At 43.2% G+C, this 23,849-nt stretch overlaps 1 protein-coding gene and 1 long non-coding RNA gene across 2 annotated transcripts; one reads left to right on the top strand and one right to left on the bottom strand.

Annotated features, from left to right (window-relative positions):
• Positions 1-5,227: 5,227 nt before the first annotated feature.
• LOC116411087 lies at positions 5,228-11,456 on the bottom strand. Its single transcript, XR_004222834.1, has 2 exons — positions 11,179-11,456; positions 5,228-5,584 (listed from the first exon to the last, which is right to left on the bottom strand). It is a non-coding gene; the product is annotated as an uncharacterized LOC116411087 (long non-coding RNA).
• A 112-nt stretch (positions 11,457-11,568) lies between these two features.
• On the top strand, positions 11,569-23,712 carry wdcp (WD repeat and coiled coil containing; the record flags this gene model as incomplete). Its single annotated transcript, NM_001079403.1, is given in 4 exon segments — positions 11,569-11,596; positions 13,124-15,038; positions 18,817-18,934; positions 20,855-23,712. Coding segments are annotated over 3 exon segments (2,181 nt in total). The 3' UTR covers positions 21,022-23,712.
• Between the last annotated feature and the right edge of the window lie 137 nt (positions 23,713-23,849).

Genomic DNA, 23,849 nt, shown 5'->3' with positions numbered 1-23,849 from the left:
ATAAAGTCCCGATCGGTAACCCAAAACCCAGAACAATTGCCAAGGTCCCGGTCACAGCTCACACTTCTGCCTATAACAGCCACCTTTGGCTTCGGGTGGAGCCCTCCGCTACTCGGGTGCCGCCAGGTCTTAAAGTGAGAGGACCAGGGCTAAGGTTCTGGGCAAGCAAGGGTACCAGATCGTTTGAAAAGGACTGAAGGAGCTTACTAGGGGCGGAGTCAGGCAGGCCGGGTCAAAACCAGAACAGAAGCGCAGTACAAAATCAGGATCCAGAAGAGAAGTCAAACAGCCAAGGGGTCAGTCCAGGCGGAGTTCACTCAAAGTCAGGATACAGGCAATGGTCCAAATCAAATACACAGAATTACAGCACACCCAGGAACTTTGTTAGAAAGACCTATAACGGGCACTGAGTGCAGAGCAGAGGGGTATATAGGCAGGTTTATGGTTAACACAGAGCACCTGTGACCAGATTAACAGGTGAAAACGGTTTCTCCCAGCACTTCCTCTGCAGTCCTTTCTTCCTGTCAGCTGACAAGGGTGGGCTCTCCCCCTCCCCCTCCTTGCACAGAACAACAGAGGAGACAAATATTCACAGCTACCTGTGACAGGGGCCCCTGTGACAGTAGCGGGGACTGACGGTTTATATATATATATATAGTTTTACTTTGGTTGCAGTCAGTACAAGGTATTTATAAATAGATCCGGCATTGTGTCATGGTGCCTATCCTCAGAGTGAAGGGGTCTGTGAATTCCAACATCCAATGGAGGGCAACTGTATTCACTGGCCACTTGAGAAGCACTCAAGAGAAGAAGCCGGTGACTGGGGACTTGCCAGTTGAAGCTTTCTGTTAGGAGTTTTCTCTTGATTAAATAAAAGAAGTTATTTCTCTTGCAATTGTGGTTGCTGGTGAGCAGTCATTGATTGGATCACGGTGCCTCCCATGACACTACCATACATACATATTAGGTTGTGCATAATATATGTATACTTTCAGTCCCGTGATGCGTGTTTCGTAAAAAATAATAACTTTTTTTAAAGATCCCCTCAGTGACTTCTAATATCCTTATCATCTGCAGTAGGGGGTACATTATCCCTTATAATACATGAGTGATAGGCATGAATTCCCTGTATAACTCAGCCTGCAGCCTTGTGCCTTTATATGGGCACAGAACCCCTCAGTGACTGCTAATATCCTTATCATTTACAGTAGGGGGTACATTATCCCTTATAATACATGAGTGATACTCAGAGTTCCCTGTATAACTCAGCCTGCAGCCTTGTGCCTTTATATGGGCACAGAACCCCTCAGTGACTGCTAATATCCTTATCATTTACAGAAGGGGGTACATTATCCCTTATAATACATGAGTGATAGGCATGAGTTCCCTGTATAACTCAATATGGTCACAGAACCCCTCAGTGACATCCAATATGCATTTAATTTACAGTAGGATGTATCTAATCCCTTATCATACATAAGTTATACAGGGTATTCTAAATATCACTTATCTACTTATATTTTACCTTAGGGGGGTAAACTATTCCCTATATAAATACTTTCCCGTACCAATGTATTTTCAGTAATTGGAATGCATTTAGCAGTGACCCTTCCCATTTAATCCCCCACTAATGTTGCAGAGCAGTTTTAGAATATCCCATTATTTTTAGTCCGGAGGACGCTTTGCTTGACAAAGTCATTTTCCCTGGAGAAAATGAGATGTTACTTTTTATACCTTGCATTCTCTTGCCAGATACACAGTGAGTCACTGCTCAGATGCCTGACTGGAACAGCTGCACAGCCTACGTTTATTCAAATCTCCCTTCCTTTATTCCAGTTATTGGATACATATAAGCAAAATTGCCTCCATTCCAAACTCCTGAACATTCCTTTTGTGCCTCCTGCTGGTATCTTAGATAAAATAGAAATAAATAACAAATAAAATAACATACAATATATATATATAACACTATGCTGGTGGGTTATCTGTACAGCCCTCCAACTGGCGCTCAGCTGGATGTCCATCCTGTCAACCCCCCAGGTCTGAACTGCAATGACTAATTTAACAACAAATGGGGGGCTGCAGATTGGACATCTCTAGCTTAGAATCATCTAAGCAGCTAATAATGTGTTGTTGTGATTTTAAAGGCCATATAGACCTTACTTAGTTTATACCTTTCCTTCTCCTGTAAGCTTTATCAGAAAGGCTTATGTAAATACAGCCATAAGCACTCACAGAGAGTCCTCTATCAAAAGAAACAAAGGATTTCTTGTCTCCTTTTTTGTAAACATGTTCTTGGGTATCTGACTTCCTCTCTCAGAAAAACCCTTCATTCCTAGGGTCAGAGTCTGCACAGCTCTCTCCTGCTCCCTCCTCCCATAAGAATTCATAAGAATTTACTCCCACTCCCATCAGAATGTGAGATGTATGCTACCAACGGCTAGAGCTACAACACAGAAGCTACAGAGACCAAGCTAAAATGGCAGCTGCTAGTTTAAACAAATGGAGGGAGCTTCTAGGGCTCTTTACTCAGGTATAGTAAAGCTTCCTGCAGAATAAATATAGTGTTCTAGGTGGCAATAAGGTGGAAAATATATTGGCAGTAAAATGCCAAAATTACTTTCCTTCTTTAATTGTTTAAAATTCATTTTAGGGCAAAGTGCGGAGGTTGACAGTATTACTCAAATGAAAAATTAATCACATCTAGAAGATAATAATCGGACAAATTTAAACTACTAAAATCCTTATCCTAGAAAACTCTATACCTATATGCCATACCAAATGATATGAATAAGAAAAGAAAACACAAACTGAATCTAGTAATCAAATAGAACTTCGCATAACATACAAAGTTCACTCTCACTGCTGGATTAGTTGATATGGTTCGTACCAAGTAAAAAAGAGACCCAGGTGTACAAACCCCGGGTCTGTCACCGAAGAAATCAAAACAGCAATATGAGTAGTAAGTTTAAATCAATAAGAGCTCACCGTGTTCCAAGGTTGGTCCGGGCGCTCGGAGCCCCGAACCCGTAGCTTAGGGGAGATAAACGATATACCAAATAAAGGCTCCAAGATAAGCCGGACAGCAAGGATATCCAATTTAAAAATCGACTTTATTCATCCATTATATGTTATTTGCCATACCAAACAAATTATATTTGGTTTATCTTGTAACAACCATTTATATCTCCTTTCCGTGGCACCTCCATTCCTGGGACTATGAAATAATTCCCCTAGTGGTATAAATAAGCTCAGAGATGAGTGATGGGTTGGCTCTGCAGTCAAGCAGGGGATCACTATGGGACTTGTGTTGGATGCAAACAATTGTTTCCCCATTGAATAACCATACCTCCGTGTGATTTTTCCTTTCTGCTCATTAGATTACAGTAATTAGTTGTAAGACATCCAGAGTGTGTCTCTTCCATAATCATTAGCACGGCGCACATTCTTTCAGAGGGAAGCAAACGTGACTCCCGCGTTGGTCTGGGGCGGCAGTGTGCAATGTGTGGCAGAACATCCAATGCCGTGGGTGTGCTTGGCACCGGCTCCCATGCAGATGGTACATTATCAAATGTCACAGTTTTTTAATTATTAATGTTGATTTACATAGATATTCCTCTCCTGCTAAAGAACTGAGGGTTGTAATGGTTAAAAGAATGAATTTAATAATCGCTTTGTTTGGAAAATAAAATGTTCAAACTCTAATTGATCCTGCATAACAATATGAGTGTACAGTCGCTGTAGAACACACAACACATATACATGGTATACCCCAAAATCACACAGCAAAATAATTAGGGATCTCAGTGAGACTTCAAGGTGACATACTTTCCTGTACAGGTATGGGACCTATTATCCAGAATGCTTGGGACCTGGGGTTTTCCGGATAAGGGATCTTTCCGTAATTTGGATCTCTATACCTTAAGTCTGCTAAAAGGACATTAAAATAATGAATAAATAGGGCTGCTCTGCCTGAATAAGGGGTAATTATATCTTAGTTGGGATCAAGTACAGGTACTGTTTTATTATTACAGAGAAAAGGGAATCATTTAACCATTAAATAAACCCAATAGGGCTGTTCTGCCCCCAATAAGGGGTAATTATATCTTAGTTGGGATCAAGTACAGGTACTGTTTTATTATTACAGAGAAAAGGGAATCATTTAACCATTAAATAAACCCAATAGGGCTGTTCTGCCCCCAATAAGGGGAAATTATATCTTAGTTGGGATCAAGTACAGGTACTGTTTTATTATTACAGAGAAAAGGGAATCATTTAACCATTAAATAAGCCCAATAGGGCTGTTCTGCCCCAATAAGGGGTAATTATATCTTAGTTGGGATCAAGTACAGGTACTGTTTTATTATTACAGAGAAAAAGGAAATCATTTTCAAAAATTAGAATTATTTGATTATAATGGGAGTCTATGGGAGACGGCCATTCCGTAATTCGGAATTTTCTGGATAACCTGTACTTATATCCAGCTTATAGCTCTCTGTATTGTGTAGTCAGGTAATTATTGTTGTGGGGTAAGGGATATGGCAAATGGGGTTTACATAGAATCCTGTTCATTCTGTAGCAGGGATCTAAATAAACTGCTAAATAACCACACAGGAGGTGGATATAAATGGCCAGTATTGCAACAAGCAAACATAATGACTATGGGCAGCACAGTGGCTCAGTGGGTAGCACTTTTGCCTTGCAGCTCTGAGTTTGATTCTGGCCAGGGCACAATCTGCAAGATGTTTGTATGTTCTCCCTGTGTCTGCGTTTGTTTCCTCCCACACCCCTAAATAACAAGGCTGGTTAACTGGCTTCTAACTATTTGACCGTGATGTGTGTGAATATAATAGGAGCTATAGATTGTAAGCTCCACTGGGGCAGAGACTGATGCGAATGATTAACAGTCTCTCTGTAAATATCTCAGCATGATATAAATAACAGATAAATGTAAATGGTGGCTCTGTACAAATGCAGCCATTTAAGTTGTATTTCCTTTGAGTCTCATGAATTAGATCATTATCTTGTTACCATTTTTTAACCAAGATATCTGTTATTTGCTATGCAAAGTAGGCTATGTGTTGCTCCTCCACATATCTAGCCATATTGGTTTAAAAGGACATAAAGCCCCCACCCGTTGCCATGTTGGAGGGAAGAAACCAACCTCTCGTTTCACTGGGTTTCCTAAGGTGCAAGGGCACCTTAATACAGGAAGGGAATCATCTCATCTGTTTTCACAATATTTTATTTGTTTATTAGATTGTAAATAAAACCTTCTCATTCTAATGGCTCCTCACAAAAAATGGAAGCCAAATATAATGTGATGAAATATGATCATTGCTGAAACAGGCAATACAGAGGATATTCATAATTCATGGCCAGAGCTGAGAGAATGCTTTGGGGCTGCCCGTTCGGCATGATATTATCTGGCTCAGATATGTGTGAAGGGAACAGATAGAGAATGTACATACTGCCCTCTATCATCCTTTGCTGCTATTTTGTACATGTCAGAAAGCTTGACAGAGAAGCATAGCTCTCCTTTTACCTTACAGCGTTGATTTTGTGAGTTTTCTTTTTGTTCAACCTGTCAATTAAAACAACATTTATCAGCCCCCATTTAGTTTATAATAAGTATACAGATATGTAAAAATAAAATTGAAGCAACAATTTAGCCTTAGCCCCAAAAATATCACCAATTCCCACCCTGCAAGGCCAAGCTGAGCTTTCTAGAGTATCTATATATGTGTGTGTGTAAAGGAACAGTTCAGTGTAAAAATGAAACTGGGTGAAACAGACAGACTGTGCAAAATAATAAATGTTTTCAATATAGTAAGTTAGGCAAAAATGTAATCTATAAACATAATAGCCAGAACACTACTGTTAGCAGTCAGTAACCAATCATTGACTTGAGGGGGGGGGGCCATATGGGACATAACTGTTCAGTTAGTTTGCTTTTGAATCTGACCTGCGTGCTCACAAACCAACTTAAAGGAGAAGGAAAGGTTAAGTCACTTGGGGGTGCCAAAATGTTAGGCACCCCCAAGTGACTTAGAACGCCTACCTTGTACCCCGGGCTGGTGCCCCCGTACGGAGAGAACAGCACCAGCCCGGGGCAGCTGGCGGCGCTACCTGCTTCCTCCTCGCATGCGCCGGCCCACGGATTTCGGCAGCAGCGCCCAAAGGAAGGAGGAAGCGGTGTCTACAGGTGCCCCGGGCTGGTGCTGTTTTCTCCTAACGGGGGCACCAGCCTGGGGTACAAGGTAGGTCATGTAAGTCACTTGGGGGTGCCTAACATTTTGGCACCCCCAAGTGACTTAGCCTTTCCTTCTCCTTTAACAGTTATGTTCCATGTGCCCCCCCCCCCCCAGTCACTGACTAACTATGAGGTTAAAGAGCTGAAAGCAGGGAGTTCTGGCTATTATGTTAGACATCTGCCCACTCCAGCCTTTATAAATTACATTTTTGCCTAACTAACTATATTACAAACATTTATTATTTTGCACAGTCTGTCTATTTTACCCAGTTTCATTTTTACACTGAACTGTTTCTTTAAGACTTTACTCAGGAAATGGCTTCACCCCACCAGTGTTCCCTAAGTTTTGAAGCCAGTACACACAACAAATTGTGGTGCTTACAAATAATTTTGTGAAAAAACACAAAATTTCGTCTTTGTGCTGACATGAACACACAGGCTTAAAATGTGTGGTCCTATAAGGCAACTGGTAACCTTAAACCAGCATCCTAGGATTCTGCACATTCTGTCTCTATGTAAAGGCTAGGGGGAAGAAAATCCCAAATTAAAGATTACTAAAATGGGGTATTTTGGCGAATAGCGTTGTGCTGGAGCTAGGCCCAACTAGGAACTAGGCCCAGAGTTTGATTCCCAGGGTGGAGTCTGGGAGACCGGGGGTGACCCACCAAAATCGAGTAACTCCCGAACAAATAGGGGGGTTGACAGCTCTGTGAATTACTGCACTGTCGCCTGTCACACAACCTGTGGGATAATGTCATATTTAATTCCATACTGGAGTTGCCAAGTTGGAAGAGCTTAAGGTGACTCAGTTTATCTATCCAAAAGGACATTGAGAGGTCTTCTTTTGAAAGACATGGAGTCCCTTTGAGTTCCTAATGGGTAGTCAGTGACCCAGTAAGAAAATTCAAATGGGATTTGGACAAATAGCATACCCCCCCCCTTCCCAGCCTGTAGCCCTGGCTCACATCTTTCATATATCTGGCCTCTAAACTGTAAGTAGAAATCTTTTAATGGAAAAAACAGCAACACCCAGCATATTGCCCCCATCTGTACCTGTGCCAACACCCAGCATATTGCCCCCATCTGTACCTGTGCCAGCAGCAGCCAACCCCTCATATTGCCCAAATTGCCCCAATCTTTATATGCTAGCAGGCAGAATCCAAATTGCGCCCAATTTGACCCCAATCATATGAACCATATGTATATACTGCAGCTAGCAACAGCAGCAGCAGCCATCAGGAATTGTTGCTAAGAATTGTTGAAAGTCAGAGAACTCCCAGCAAGCAGTCCTACTCACTCAGGCTTTAACGGTTTTCCCCATGCCGCACAGCTTACCCAGACACCACCACACCCCAGCGCCTCCTATTCTTCAGGCTACCTTAGTTCGAATGACGCGCATGCGTATGGGACGCGCCACTGCCTAATACGCATGCGCAGGGCGTACGGAGGTAAGCGCCGGTACACAAAAGGGTGGGGGGTGTGCGCTCCTGGGTTCCGACTCCCGAACGAAGAGCAAAACAAACACATCATGCCAGAGGGGGGCTAGGCGGCGGTTCTATTAGGGTAAAAGAGGACTAATAAAATACTACTACAAAAAGAACAAAAGACAAAATTCTTTCCCCTTTAATGTGAGCCCCCAGTGATTGCGCCCTAGGCAGCCGCCTACTCTGGCTACCCCTAGTTCCGGCCCTGCTTAACAGTAATAAAGTCATACAAATTTCTTGCAAAATTTGGAATTGTTATCACATGTCCCAGTACAACGAGATAACATGCCCTAGTTATCAGTGAAGTAATGAAAGACCCCTGAGCACTGGTGGAAGAATGTGTTACACATCCCTCACCTTGGCATGTAGGATTGCCACATTTTTTGGAAAAAAATACAAGACTTATTTTATTTCGATCTTCCAACCTTATTAATAACATTGGCATCAGGCATTATTGTTACTGGCCATGCCATTAAAATACCTCCCAACTGTCCCAAGTTTCGTAGGACAGTCCTGATTTTAACAGCTCAGCCTGCAGATTCTTACTGAAAAGTTGCTCATTTCCCCTTGATCTCCTGCACTGAATGCTAAAAAAGATACAATGTTTCTCAAACTTAATTAGATAAGTACCTTTTGGCAGAGAGCCCAGAAAACTCAACAAGCAACCCCTGCACTGCGATACAGTTGTAACTAATAAGCTAAACAGGTCTCTTGGGGGAACCGAGACTCGCAGCTTAAAGGGTAATTTCACCTTTTTTAGCAAAACTGTAATAACACATAAAACAAGACCCCAAAACCCCAGAGATGTGTTCAAACTTTAAATAACCTGCCAAACTTTGTAGATATGGGAGTGGTATTTACGGGGTGTGGTAGCAATATAGGCGATATACATTCAAGTGTTGCTAAGCCGGTGGCTTAGCAGTTATATATATATATATATATATATATAGTAAGGATCCTGTGTGATTTGGCTACCCAAAGTTGCTGTGAGGGGGAATTCGTGGGCAGCCAGGGGAAGGGGAGTCATGGTAGGATAATGTGTTCATGGGAGGGGCTGTACCTGGGGACAGTGTGTATAATGAGACTAGAGGGTTAATAAAAAGGGGCTGCAAATGTGACACTGTGTCTGTGTAAGGAAAGATTATGGCAGGAGAAAGGCAGTTACTTTGAGGCAGAAGGACACATTTGTACCTGGACAGTATCCCTAGGCAACCAATCAAATATTTGCTTTCATTGTTCTACCTGCAGGCCCCTGAAAACCGCTAATCACTGCTTGGTTGCTATGGGTTACTGCCTAGATGCAGGTTTTCCCGGTGGTGATAAATGAGACCTAGTGTGTTAAGGCAAGCCGGGGTAAGGGGAAATGACTAGCTGTGGGATGGTGTGTATAGTAAGGCTAGATGGTATCGCCCTTTATTTAACAGACTGCCTTATGTGGGGTGTATGTATATCTTTATATAGCGCTATTATGAACACAGCACTGCACTGTACTACTATAAAAGATAAATACAAATAAATACAAGGTTTGGTAGCAATAACTTAAGAATCAAACAGACAAGAGGATAGAGTTCCCTGCCCCAAAGAACTTACAATCTAAAAGGGACGGTAACTTCCAGACACAAATAAGAGGATATTAGTGCCCAGATCACCTGCTGTGTGAGTGTTTCAAGATGGAGTCTTTGAATTTAGTTCTGAAGAGACTAAGGGAGGATTCTCTCCGGAGGGATTCAGGGAGGGCATTGCCAATGTAAGGGGCCGCAAGGCAGAAAGGTTTAAGGCGGGAAGCTGCAGTAGTAGTGGGAGGCGCAACCAAACGATTGCTCTGCGAGGAACGGGGGATTCGGCCAGGAACGTACAGAGACACAAGAGAAGTAGCGAGACACAGAGGAATCGGGGCTTTGAAGGTTCAGTGAAGGAGATTGTAAATTATTCCTGTTTTTATGGGAAACCACGATAAGGACTTTAGCAGGGAAAGGGCCTGAACTGTCCTTCATGAGAAGAGGAGAATTCTGGCAGCAGTATTTAAGTCAAACTGTAGGGGGAAGAGATGGAAGTTAGGGAGGCCGGTTAGTAGCAGGTTACAGTAGTTTAGTTGGGATAGGATGAGAGCATGCATGAGCAGCCTGGCTGTTAACAGTAGAAAGAAAGGGTCGGATTTTGGAAATTTTGCATAAGAAAAAGTGACTGTGGTGTTAATATGGTCACCATTGGTGTACCATTGAGTCCTATGGGAGGCTTCCAAAATCATGCACTGAAGTTTCAAAGGCAGAAAGGTCTTTGCGCCGTTTACAATTGTTAGGATCCAAAAATTTTGCAACTTTCGGATCGCAACCACAATGTTTCCGTACGACCAAGAAAAGAAGTTTCACTCAATTTTCGCACATCAGAAATTATTGTGGTTACTCCAAATTTTTTCCAATCGTGCTTTTAACCAGTGAAAATTTGTGAATGGGTCCCTAAGTATTAGTGGGAATAAGTCTTTTGGTTTGTTTTATATAAATATTTATTCTCTTTTTTTATTGTGCAGCAATCAGACTTAAGGTGGCTACACACGTGGCGATTTGCGATCTTTTGTGTGACCAGCGTACAATCTGCCACTAACCGTTTATGGCTGAAACGGCAGATAAGGAGGTAGAAACAATAGGATTTCTACCTCCTTCTGCCGATTCAGCCCTGACGGCAGATTTTGCTCAGGCACCTTCTATGGCGCCCGATCAAAATCTTTTAACCCGCCCGATCGGCGAGTCGACCGATATCAGCAGCCTCCTGCGATATCGCTCGACTTGCCATACATGCACCGAATATCGGATAGTATCGGTGAGTGTATGGCCAGCTTTAGGGCTCTGGCACACGGGGAGATTAGTCGCCTGCGACAAAACTCCCTGTTCGCGGGCGACTAATCTCCCCGAGTTGCCATCACCGGCCATGCCACTGGTGAAAATGTAAGCCGCTGGTGGGATGGCACACGCGGTGGCGCGATTTCGGCAAAGGCGATTTCGGCGAGGCTTTTTCTGTGATTTCCCAAAATCGCGCCGCCCGCGAACAGGGAGTTTTGTCGCGGGCGACTAATCTCCCAGTGTGCCAGAGCCCTTAGAGTTTGAACTGCCCTATGGCTTTAACTGCCCCACAGCCAGGAAACCACATAACACTCCCAAAGGTGATATTTTTTTTTTGGCAGAGTCAATGACCCCCACAACCAGAGAGCGTTTTCAGCTGCAGCCATAATCTGCAGAATAGGATCACTAATACTCCCAAACCCACACAAGGGCAATAATAAAGACCAATGGGAAAGTTGCTTACAATAGGGCCAACGGTAACCTATTAGAAGTTACTAGAGAGCTGACAATCTCTTTTACTAGTAAGGAACAGACTTCCCCCAGTCACTGTCCCACCCTTACTGAAGCAGAATCCCCAGAGGTTTAATGAGCTTAACATCTTTACCTCCCCGCTCAGCCACAGACTCGCCGCTGCCTGGAAAGCTCAGGTCCTGTCTCTGTGCAGCAGCTCTGGAACGGCCCCGGCAACCCCGTAACAAACGGTTCCCCCCGGGAACTAAGGGACTAGACTTTACTGCCACTCGGTAAGTATTTCCGTCTCAGGGCCGCCATTAGGGGGGTACCGGGGGGACAGTGGTTCCGGGCCGGACACATTACAGGGGGCGCGGCTATGATACGGTTTCTAAGCCCGGGCCCCCTTTAAAGAATTACCGGCTCTGGGTCATTGGTGGTCAGCGGGTAATTCCATTGGTTGCGCACCGTGCGTACGTGTGACGTCAGTACGCACGGAGCGCAACCATATAAAAAGTGGATGCAGTAGCGGCGCCGGGGGGAGCACAGCCGGACGTCTCTGGACGCAGCAGGCGGGTTCTGGGGGGAGCAGGGAGGGAGCTGGAGGATGTTGGGGAGGATGCTAGGTGGGGAGCTGGGGGATGTTGGAAAGGGTGCTAGGTGGGGAGCTGGGGGATATTGGAGAGGGTGCTAGGTGGGGAGCTGGGGGATATTGGAGAGGGTGCTAGGTGGGGAGCTGGGGCATGTTGGGAAGGACGCTGGAGGATGCTGCAGGGGGGAGTGGGTCATAGTATGGGGACACTGGGAGAGGACCAGCAATGTTTAAGTGGGCTCTGGGCTGGCTAGCAATGTTTTAGGGGGCCCTGCCCTGGCACCAATGCAAAACATAACCCCAGGCTACCAGTGTTTTAGGGGGGCCCTGGCTGCTAATGTTTTCCAAGAACGACTTCAGGGGGGGCACTGTCTATGGGGGCAATTGGGAGTGCTTTCTAGGGGGGCACTGTTTATGGGGGCAATTGGGGGTGCTTTCTAGGGGGGCACTGTTTATGGGAGGTACCTTCTATGGGGGTACTGCCTGTGGGGCAATTGGGGGCACTATCTATGGGGGCACTTTCTATAAGGACAATTGGGGGCACGGTGTATGGGGGGTTCTGTCTATGGGGGCAGTGGGGGCACTTTCTATGGGGGGGCCTGGCCAGCATAGCGTGAGGGGGGGGCCTGGCCAGCATAGTGTAAAAATACTTTTTATGTCTGTGTGTCCTGTACTGATGGGAGGGGGGCCCAGAAAATGTTGTTGTGAGGGGCCCCGTGATTTCTGATGGCGGCCCTGATTATAATGCCTTTGCTTATATGGCACAGGGGGCAGTCTGCAAGGCAAGAAATACATTTACATAAAATGAACTGGAATAGAGAACTATGAGAATATAAAGGGAACTAGGGGTTTGAATTTAGTGCTAGATAGTTGGATTTAACTTTATACAGAGGGTGATGCAGGCCCATAATTAAAACATTTTATGTTTTTTATTATCAGTAAATATAGCAGTTCTCCAGTGTACAATAATTACATTTCTAAAATGATTTGGAAATATAATTACTATTGAAAGTCTGCGCCTCGCTATTCCCATCACTGCTGGTTCTGACTATATGTACCTGTGAAACTATGTAGCACTTGTCCCTTTTCTCCAGCCAAGACTCCACTTCCCACAATGCTTTGCAGCCAATATGGTTCTTACAGGTCTGTTTTTACAGAACACGCAAGACATTGTAGGAATTTGAGTCATGGCTGGAGGAAAGCTGGCTACTGCTACATTGTTTTGGTTCATGTTAGCTGCAGCACACTAATATTTACTTTTATTATGCAGATGTTGATATTTGGTTTTACAGCCTGTTTAAAACACCATCTGGTTGCTAGGGACAAAAAATCTTAGTAACCACAAAGCAGATACATACAGATATCTGTCTATTCAAATCTTCAGTTGTTTCTAATCCATGTAACCGTTGGATACCCAGGGATATCTAAATTCAGAATTATGACTGTATCAGGGGCACTTTATTTATTCAAGCACCATATTTATTCTGTCCTTTTTATTACTTAGCAGGAGTTTTGAAAGGAACAGAATGGAGTTGGGAAAAGGAAAACTCCTGAGAAGTGGCCTGAATGCCCTCTACCAAGCTATCCATCCAGTGCACGGTTTGGCCTGGACAGACGGTCGGCAAGTCGTGTTGACAGCTTTACACCACAATAATGAAGAGCCGAAATTTGGCAACTCTATTGTTGTTGGACAGTTTGAACATGTGCATGGCCTTTACTGGGGGCCGTTCCTGGGGAATGATACTCCTGCCCTGCTGGCTGTCCAGCACAAGAAGCACGTCACTGTTTGGCAACTGTGTTACAGCCCCTTGGACAAGAACAAACTAGTTGTTTCACAGACCTGTGAGATCGGAGATCCGTTTCCTGTCCTGCCACAGGGCTGCACATGGCATCCCAGCAAAGATATCTTAGTTGTCCTAACTAAACGGGACGTGTCGGTCTTGTACGCTGTACGTTATGAGAATACCAGCATTAAAGCGGACGTTAAAAGTAGCGGCCTTATTCACTGCGCTTGTTGGACTAAGGATGGAAGTCGCTTAGTCGTAGCTATTGGTAGTGCTCTTCATTCCTACATATGGGATAGCAAGCAGAAATCTTTAAACGCATGTGCGTTTTGTCCGGTGTTTGATATTGGAGGCTACATTTGCGCTATTGAGTCAACAGTCGATTCACAAGTCGCAGTGTCCACAGAACTTCCTCTAGATCGGATCTGCGCTTTAAATGCAGGTATTGCTTTCGACGTGCCAGCCTCTTCTGAGATAACCATCTCTAGTCAACCAGGTTTATTACTGATGGAAGAAGAATTCTCTATGGATGTTGTCCAAAAGTCAGCCGACTCTGGATCTCTGACAACAGACTCTTTGGCAACATCGCCTGCTACTTTGGATCTCACCCACATTGTAAATCACTCCAAAGCAGACTTAAATTCCCTTCTTAACATGAAGAAAAAGGATTATCTCACCGGTAGTGGGCAGGATTCATCGCATTTGATCTTAGTGAACTTTGAGAAGAAAGTGACCACCACTCGGAGAGTTAGCATTCCTGGTATTTTAGTTCCAGACATATTAGCATTTGACCCCACGGCACATATCGTTGCTGTTGCTTCGAACACATGCAGTGCTGTTTTGGTGTATTCCCTCACATCTTCCAGCGTGCCTAATATTCAACAAATTCTGCTAGAGAAGAACGAGAGGCCGAAAGGGTTGTGTTTTCTGACTGATAAGATGTTGCTTGTGTTAGTAGGAAGGCAGAAGACCAGTGACCCAGCTTTCCTGCCTTCCTCTAGCTCGGACAAATACCTAATCCGTTTGATGGTAAAAGAAGTGATGTTTGATGAGGATTCTTCTGCCTCCTCCGGTGGGAATACTAGTGTACAGGCTAGCTTTGACTCTTCTATGAGCATACAAGACAAGAAGAAATTGGTAGAGTCTCTGTACAAGGAAGGTCAGTCTGCTCACCGCGAGATACTGTTACCCGGTGGTGTGGCTCCACCGACTTATTTGCGGAAGAAGAAATTGATAGAAGAAATTAGAAGCTACGACGGTGATCAGAGTCCAACATCCAGTGCTAATGAATTTGACGATAAAAGGAGCAAACTAAGAGTGGAAAGCTTAGACACCGAGCCAAAGAATCGCTCCATCACCCTTGGTCTTGACATGGACAAAAAGCCTAATAGCAGGCCAACGTCGCCAAAATCTGAGTGCCAAAAGAGCAGCCCACCCAACTTTATAAAACACGGAGAAATGTCTCCACAGCAAGAAATCCTCAGTATATCTAGAAATGTGGAAAGGCTTTGCTGTAATTTTGCACATTTGCAGCAGCATCTCTCAGAGCTGACCGACATCACAAGGAATGGCAAAAGGCCTTTGTCGGCATCGTACCTACCGTGTAGGCAAGCTCCTTATGTGACAGTGGTGTGCCAGGTAATTAGTGCAATGGGTTTTTTATACATTCACTTTACACCGATGTGCACAGGTTTTGATTGGGTGTGTTTATTTTCAGTTCCTCGTCCAATAACGCCATAACCAGTGGAACTCTAATTAAACTTGCAAACACAGTAGGCATGCCTTTGAGCTTCTCCCACTTAGCTCTTGTAATAAGTCTTGAGTTGCTTTGCACTTGCTTTGCAACATAGTTAGGCAAAAATTTAATCTACAAAGGCTGTAGTGGGCAGATGTCCAACATAATCAGAACACTACTTCCTCCTTTACAGCTCTTTAAGCTGTTAGCAGTCAGTGACTTGATGGGGGCCACGTGGGACATAACTGTTCAGTTAGTTTGCTTTTGAATCTGACCTGTGTGCTCACAAACTAACTGGACAGTTATGTCCCACGTGGCCCCCCTAAAGTCACTGACTAAAAGGTTAGAGAGCTGAAAGCAGGAAGTAGTGTTCTGGCTATTACATTAGACATCTTCTCACTCCATCCATACACTACATTTTTGACTGATTAATATTACAAATATTTTTTATTTTGTGCAGTCTATCCATTTTACCCAGTTTCATTTTTTACACTGAACTGTTCCTTTAAAGGGGCAGTATTCCCCCTTTTACAATATTTCTATGAATAGGGCTTGTGCTGGACATACTAATCACAGTTGAAACCAGGCCCAGGTGCAAGAGAAGATGGTGTAAAATGGCACTTGCCGACCCCCATGCACTTTCTTCTCAATGGTTAAAGAAAATGGAGCCGCTTTGGGGGGCACACTGGTGTGGCTCAGGAGAGGGTGGGGTTTCTGGGGGGTATTACACTTTTATTTATCACTTTATTATTTCTTGCACTAAACATCCCCCTGTTTCCGAGCGTCTGCCTTTGTTAGGCTTTCAGGTATAATCTGTCTGATACCACTGGTACTGTTAGGTTTTGACCTAAAAACAAGTATTTGTTTGAAATTAGGGGCAAAATCCACCTCTACCAGTGAGGTCAGGAAGATTTGCATTATAGTCATTAACGTGCAGCTCTGCCAGATTCCGTTCTGGCCGAGAAAACACCATGTGTCATAAGCTTATAGGGTGCGTCCCGAAACTCGGAAGCAGGAATCCAAAGCTCATTATCAGTTGGGGTTATTGTGCAGGGAAATCATGGACAAGGAATAATCTGCCTTGTCTTTTCCTTTGGACATTTGAGGTGCTCCCAGCAGCAAAGTTTAATGGAGGTAACTGCCGGAGCACTTGCAGATGCTGCGCTTTACTAAGATTACTGCCTAAAAGGATTATGTGAGTCTGTTAGATAAGATTGAGGCCAGTTTAACACTACTGCCTGTTACATTTCCTTATTATAGAAATGTGGCGTTTGGCTGCTTCTCTTACCTTATATTAACTGCTGTCTTGTGCTTCAGAAATGACTGCAGTTGTGTTATGTTTCTCACTGACTGCTAAGCTATGCCTTTTTTCTGGATTGTAAATTATGATATAAAAGGCTATGAAGGTTACATAAAAGGAGAGTTGTGGCCAAGAATGTAATTCAGTATAAAAGACTGTGGGGCAGATTTATCAAAATGTAAATGTGGCCATACACTTCAAGGTGACCGTCAAACTAGCGGGCCTCTCCGCCATTATGCCCACCTGGGGCAATATCGGAGTAACCCAGTCAAATTACGTCGAGAATAGCGCCAATCAGAGCAATGTGCTGATGCAGTCCCCGAACTGATGGGAAAATCAAATCTTGCCTGATTGAGATCTGGCCAATTGAAGGCCCATTGAGGATCTGAAGGACCCGAATCAGCAGCTTAAAACAGTATGGCCACCTTAAGATTTTGGCTCACCACAGAAACATTCACCCACTTTCATTCCTATGGGATTTTTTAAGCAAATATAAAGTCTAACTTTTACCCATTGATAAATATGTTTCTAATCATTCCATAGAAAGTGTAATAAATCTGTCCCCTATGTGATAAGGAAGGTGGCGGCCAATAAGGTTATGCAATCAGGAAGGCTGTAGGCCAGTGTTTTTCAACCTTTTTTGGGCAAAGGCACACTTGTTTCATGAAAAAAATCACGAGGCACACCAACATTAGAAAATGTTAAAAAATTTAACTCTGTGCCCAGCAGCAGTGCCCCCCTAGTACATTGGTGCCCAGCAGCAGTGCCCCCTAGTACATTGGTGCCAAGAGCAGTGCCCCCCTAGTACATTGGTGCCCAGCAGCAGTGCCCCCCTAGTACATTGGTGCCAAGAGCAGTGCCCCCTAGTACATTGGTGCCCTGCCTACGGCACACCAGGCAACACTAGTGTGCCGCGGAACAGTGGTTGAAAAACGCTGCTGTAGGCAGTTATACAGTTAAGCTGTCTGTGTCCAGAAAGGCTATGTGAGAAGGAAGGTTACAGGAAAAGGAAGTTTGTGTTCCAGGAAGGTTAAGGGAGAAAGAAGTTTGTGTTCCAGGAAGGTTAAGGGAAAAGGAAGTTGGTGTTCTAGGAAGGTTATGGGAAAAGGAAGTTGGTGTTCCAGGAAGGTTATGGGAAAAGGAAGTTGGTGTTCCAGGAAGGTTAAGGGAAAAGGAAGTTTGTGTTCTAGGAAGGTTATGGGAAAAGGAAGTTTGTGTTCTGGGAAGGTTATGGGAAAAGGAAGTTTGTGTTCCAGGAAAGTTAAGGGAGAAGGAAGGTTATGGGAAAAGGAAGTTTGTGTTCCAGGAAGGTTAAGGGAAAAGGAAGGTTATGGGGAAAAGGAAGTTTGTGTTCCAGGAAGGTTAAGGGAAAAGGAAGTTTGTGTTCCAGGAAAGTTAAGGGAGAAGGAAGGTTATGGGAAAAGGAAGTTTGTGTTCCAGGAAGGTTAAGGGAAAAGGAAGGTTAAGGGAAAAGGAAGGTTATGGGGAAAAGGAAGTTTGTGTTCCAGGAAGGTTATGGGAAAAGGAAGTTTGTGTTCCAGGAAGGTTAAGGGAAAAGGAAGGTTATGGGAAAAGGAAGTTTGTGTTCCAGGAAGGTTAAGGGAAAAGGAAGGTTATGGGAAAAGGAAGTTTGTGTTCCAGGAAGGTTATGGGAAAAGGAAGTTTGTGTTCCAGGAAGGTTAAGGGAAAAGGAAGGTTATGGGAAAAGGAAGTTTGTGTTCCAGGAAGGTTATGGGAAAAGGAAGTTTGTGTTCCAGGAAGGTTAAGGGAAAAGGAAGGTTATGGGAAAAGGAAGTTTGTGTTCCAGGAAGGTTATGGGAATAGGAAGGTTATGGGAAAAGGAAGTTTGTGTTCCAGGAAGGTTAAGGGAAAAGGAAGGTTATGGGAAAAGGAAGTTTGTGTTCCAGGAAGGTTAAGGGAAAAGGAAGTTTGTGTTCCAGGAAGGTTAAAGGAGAAGGAAAGGCTAAGTCACTTGGGGGTGCCAAAATGTTAGGCACCCCCAAGTGACTTAGATCGCTTACCTCTTACCCCGGGCTGGTGCCCCTGTACGGAGAGAACAGCCCCAGCCCGGGGTAGCAGCGAGCGCTGCCTCCTTCCTTTTCTCTTGCGCGTGCAGTAGAGTGAATAGTGGAACTTAAACATTAAAGTCGGCTTTTCACTCTACTGCGCATGCGCCGGCCGTCGGATTTCGCCGGCAGGAGAGAAAGGAAGGAGGAAGCGCTTCCTACAGATACCCTGGGCTGGTGCTTTTTTCTCCTAACAGCAGCACCAGCCCAGGGTACAAGGTAAGCGATCTACGTCACTTGGGGGTGTATGTTCTGTTTCTTCCGATGCCTGTGTAGCTTTTATGTAACAATTTCCTATAAATGTGCCCCTAACAGGATGCCTACCATCCCGAGGGACCTGCAATGAAAAGAAGCATTCTGTTGTGTGATAACAAGCTGCGCCTGGGTACCATCCAAGAGCTCTTCGGCCTCTCCTTAATAGAAATGCAGTTGGGTAAGTTTGCCTCTTGGTAAAGCTCCACCGTTTTTGTTAATAAGAGAAGTGGTCTGGTTATGCCATCAGCATCCAGGGCAGTCATCAGGTGGTCCCCAGATAATGTCCCCCTAAGGGCCAAGTGGGTTTCCAAAGCTCTATAAAATGAACAGAGAGCCGGTGCAGTGTTTATTAAAGGGGCAATGTTCAGCATGAGTGAAATGTTCAGCATGAGTGAAATGCGTGGGGGTTGTGCTAATCATGCCTGTTTTCAATCACAAATGTATGAGTTTTGTTTTTCCTCGAGCTAAACAGGGCAACAGGGAGAGTGGTGCTATTCTATGGGGCAGACCCACGTTCTATTCATTCCTATGGGATTTTTAAAATGGTATTTATCAATGGGTGAAAGTTAGAACTCGCCATTTGCTAAATACACTTCAAAAAATCCCATAGGAATGAATAGAATATGGGTGAGTTTTTATGTATTAAACTCTAAACTCACATTTTGATGAATCTGCCCCTATGGTTGGTCCTTGCGAGGTAGATATTTAGCATTCCAGTGCACAGATAACACCCCTGCATAATGGATAGGGAAGGGGTTGTATGATGGTAATCCAATTATCTTAGAAGAACAATATTTAAAGCAGAGTACAGGTATGGGACCTGTTATCCAGAATGCTCAGGACCTGGGGTTTTCCAGATAAGGGGTCTTTCTGTAATTTGGATCTCCATAACTTAAGTCTACTAATAATCATTTAAATATTTGCCTCCAATAAGGATTAATTAGATCTTAGTTGGGATCAAGTACAGGTACTGTTTTATTATTTCAGAGAAAAGGGAATCATTTAACCATTAAATAAACCCAATGGGGCTGTTCTGCCCCCAATAAGGGGTAATTATATCTTAGTTGGGATCAAGTACAGGTACTGTTTTATTATTTCAGAGAAAAGGGAATCATTTAACCATTAAATAAACCCAATGGGGCTGTTCTGCCCCCAATAAGGGGTAATTATATCTTAGTTGGGATCAAGTACAGGTACTGTTTTATTATTACAGAGAAAAGGGAATCATTTAACCATTAAATAAACCCAATAGGGCTGTTCTGCCCCCAATAAGGGGTAATTATATCTTAGTTGGAATCAAGTACAGGTACTGTTTTATTATTACAGAGAAAAGGGAATAATTTAACCATTAAATAAACCCAATAGGGCTGTTCTGCCCCCAATAAGGGGTAATTATATCTTAGTTGGGATCAAGTACAGGGTACTGTTTTATATCATTTTTAAAAATTAGAATTATTTGCTTATAATGGATTCTATGGGAGATGGCCTTTCCGTAATTCTGAAATTTCTGGATAACTGGTTTCCGTCCCCAGATACTATGATTGTTGGGTATCCACTCTAAAGTTACACTGATGGAAATACTTTACCACAGGTGATTCTTTTCTGCGGGTGCCTTTCAGAGAAAGGTTGGTTCCTGCAAGAGAAGTGGCAAAAGGTGCCTTCATGTTAACCAGGAGAAAAGGCCGGAGATGGGTGCTGGCCAATTGAGCGCAGTGCTCCAACGCTGAATAACTGCAACACCATAAGAAGACAAAAGGCTGCAGGAAGCTATGATTAAGGGTCTTTACCGAAATGAGTCAGGCTGTTTGCATCTTAGTAGCCACTCATGATTTAAGGAAAATAATATTGGATAATTTTTTAGTAGGAGTGCAGCCTTTTTGCTTCTTTAGGTGCCCAGAGAGGTGCCCATACCCAGCCATGCCTCCTGTCCCCATACTACAAGCCTTCGTGACAAGTGAAAAGGGAACAATAAGCTCAGTTACACCTGCTTCTTACCCTTGACCCTCAACAGCATTTGTGCACTTCCCAGAATATGCTGCCTGTGCCTTAAACCTTGTATCATATAGAGGATAACATCGCATTTCCTTCTTGCTTACAGGTCCGTCACTGTGGATTATCCTGACAGGAGACAGTGAAGGTTTTATCCCCTTAACGTTTTTAGCTAATCAGGAGATAACCATCAGAGATGCCAGGATTTCCACCACGCACCCCCCACTGAGCATGGACAGGAATAACTCCCTGCAGCCTTCCAGCAGTGTTACTTAATCTACGTGGCACCTTCAGCACGCGTTATATCGAAACTATCCAGCAGCTTCAGGCAACCGGATGCAACCATATCTAAGATAAATCATTTTAACTCCTTTCTTGGAAGTGCCAGGTACAAAGCTCCCAGTTTATAAGCCATAAGGATGGTCGAAGCACTAATGCAGCCCTTTCCAATGGATTCGTGTGCATGCAGTTATCTGTGTTACTGTAACAAGGAGGAGGTGATAATTACAGTGATGACAGGGAAAGAACTGCCCTTGACCATAAACCTGGCCAGTCTGTTAATCCTGCATTGCAAGCAATAATACGGAGAAATGGCTATTTTCTTAATTAAATCAGGAACGCATTCCCATGAACTTTCCCAGGGGCGCCATATGCAGTGGATTATTCCCCCCGGAAGCCGTCTGATATTAGAAGTTTAGGCTCACTGCAAGTACTTGAAGTTTTCTGTACAGTTTGTAAGTTATTGTGATAGTTATTAAATGAAGATGTACCTTTTGTCCTTACAGGTTATTTAATGTCTCAGCACTGATGTACAGTAGCTATTTATTATCTCTGGTGTGTGCCAATTTGCAGAATATTTCTGTTCGGCTGAGGATATATCCAACCTATAATATATATACTCTGAGCGGTCTTAATAAAAGTTTGACTACTGCTTACAGTAGGATAAACATGATACAGGAATATGACCCGTTATCTAGAAGCCCAATATCCAGAAAGCTCTGAATTACAGGAAGGCCATCTCCCATAGACTCCATTATAATCAAATAATTCAAATTTTTTTTAAAAAAAAGTATTTCCTTTTTTTTGTAATAATAAAACAATTTCTTCTATTTGATCCCAACTAAGATATAATTAATCCTTATTGGAGAAAAAAAAATCCTATTGGGTTTATTTCATGTTTAAATCATCCAAATGACAGAAAGACCCCTTATCTATAAACCCCAGGTCCCGAGCATTCTGGATAACAGGTCCTATACCTGTAATCATGTTTAGGTTGCATAGATAAAGTTAAATTGAGTGCAGACGTTTTTAGTCAGGTTCATGTCAAATGGGACATGATGTAAAAAGAAAATACAGTGTTTATAGCTATTGTTTATGTATAAATAATATTTAAGAGTAGGGGATTTTGCACTCCATTTTTGGGGTTCTATATCTAAAATATTTTATAAACTAAAGCCCAACAAATTATTTGCTAGATACTGTGACAGGCCAAAGGCACACAGATATATAACAGCGAAGATCCATACCTGCTAAGCCAGAGATCCCCAACCAGTGGCTCACATGTTGCTCCCCAACCCCTTCCATGTTGCTCCCAGTGTCCTCAAAACCGGTTTTTATTTATGAATTTCTGACTTGCAGACATAAAACCATGGGTACTGCCAAACAGAGCCTCCTGTAGTCTGTTAGTCCACATTAGACTACCAAATAACCAATCATAGCCCTTTTTGGGTACCCTCTAGGAACTATTTTTTATTTGCTTGTGTTGCTCCCCAACTTTTTTTTATATTTTAATGTTGCCCACAGGTAAATAAGGGGGACCCCTCCCTGGGCTGCTGTCAGTCAGCTCAGTTTAGGGAGTGACATACACTATATAGAACCAGTAATTAAGGCTTAAATTTTGATCCAGTACTGACCCGCAACACAGCAGTTCATCATCTCTTTAAGCGGGAATGAGCGGTGGGCAGATTAATAATGGGCTATGAGCCCCAAGCTTAGCTTTTCTGGACCGAGTAACGAAAGCAAGTGGAGTGCTGTAGACACCTGGGTGAGGGCCAGTATAGATGGGAAAGATATGAGGCTACTTGGGGGTCCATCTATATGGCGTGCCCTGGGCCAAATAGCAATGTTGAGTTCTATAGTAAAGGATGGAACCAGAAATATAGGAATAATAAAAGGCACTAAGTTTGCCCAGGAGTAGTAACCCATAGCAACCAATTGGCAGGTAGCCTTTGTCATCTGTTTAAAATCAAACCTCTGATTGGTTGCTATGGGTTAATGCTCCTAGGCAAAATTAGTACTTTTTATAACATATTGGGGGTATGTTGTATAGGACCTAAGTCCCTGAGATCCAGCGCCATTTGCTTCATTTTGATTTTGTTTGGTCTTCTGTTCTCCATTTTGGCAGCTCTTTGGTTCTTAGTCACAGACCATAGGAACCAGGGAGTGGTTTTAGAGGCTAACTGGGAGATGAGAGCTAATAAAAAATGATAATAAAAATCTATCCTCGCTGTTAATATACTGTGTGGCTGCTACGGTTACTGGCACTGTGAAAAGAATATCCTTCAGGACTAACAATATTTGATGATATCCTGATAAAAGCTCCTTTTACTGCCCATCCCATTTGTCATTCCAGTTCATTTCCTATCTGGATTATTAGGTTACAGAAACAATGACAAGAATGTAATATTTTTCAAAACCCAAGGGGGTAAGTGAATGTAAAGCGCTGTGTAACTTGCTGGTACTGTATAAGTGAATGATGATGATTTGGTGATTTTTTTTTTACAGAAAATGACTTAAGTGAATTATTTTGTTTTGTTTGAAATCATTCCATCTTATCTGTTTTTATTGATCTAGAATTACTAAAACTTAAACTGAATGTACTGCAATGGTGATAAATAATATTGAATGTATGGACTGGAACAGAATGAGCCCAATGCAGCTGAATTCTATTAAAGTTGTGGACAAAAACATAGATCATTGATTTTTTTTGTACTGTTTTGTTTTTTTTTTTTTGTACCGACCAGGACCTGTTTGTACAAAAAGATGGCCAACTACACACAGATTGAGTTCATGGTGGTCCATTTGTCACCTGTGATCACTGTTTG

The sequence above is a fragment of the Xenopus tropicalis genome, chromosome 5, assembly GCF_000004195.4.
Source record: "Xenopus tropicalis strain Nigerian chromosome 5, UCB_Xtro_10.0, whole genome shotgun sequence".
Classification (NCBI taxonomy): domain Eukaryota; kingdom Metazoa; phylum Chordata; class Amphibia; order Anura; family Pipidae; genus Xenopus; species Xenopus tropicalis.
The sequence above is the reverse complement of the archived record's forward strand: the minus strand, read 5'-3'. Positions and strand labels throughout refer to the sequence as shown.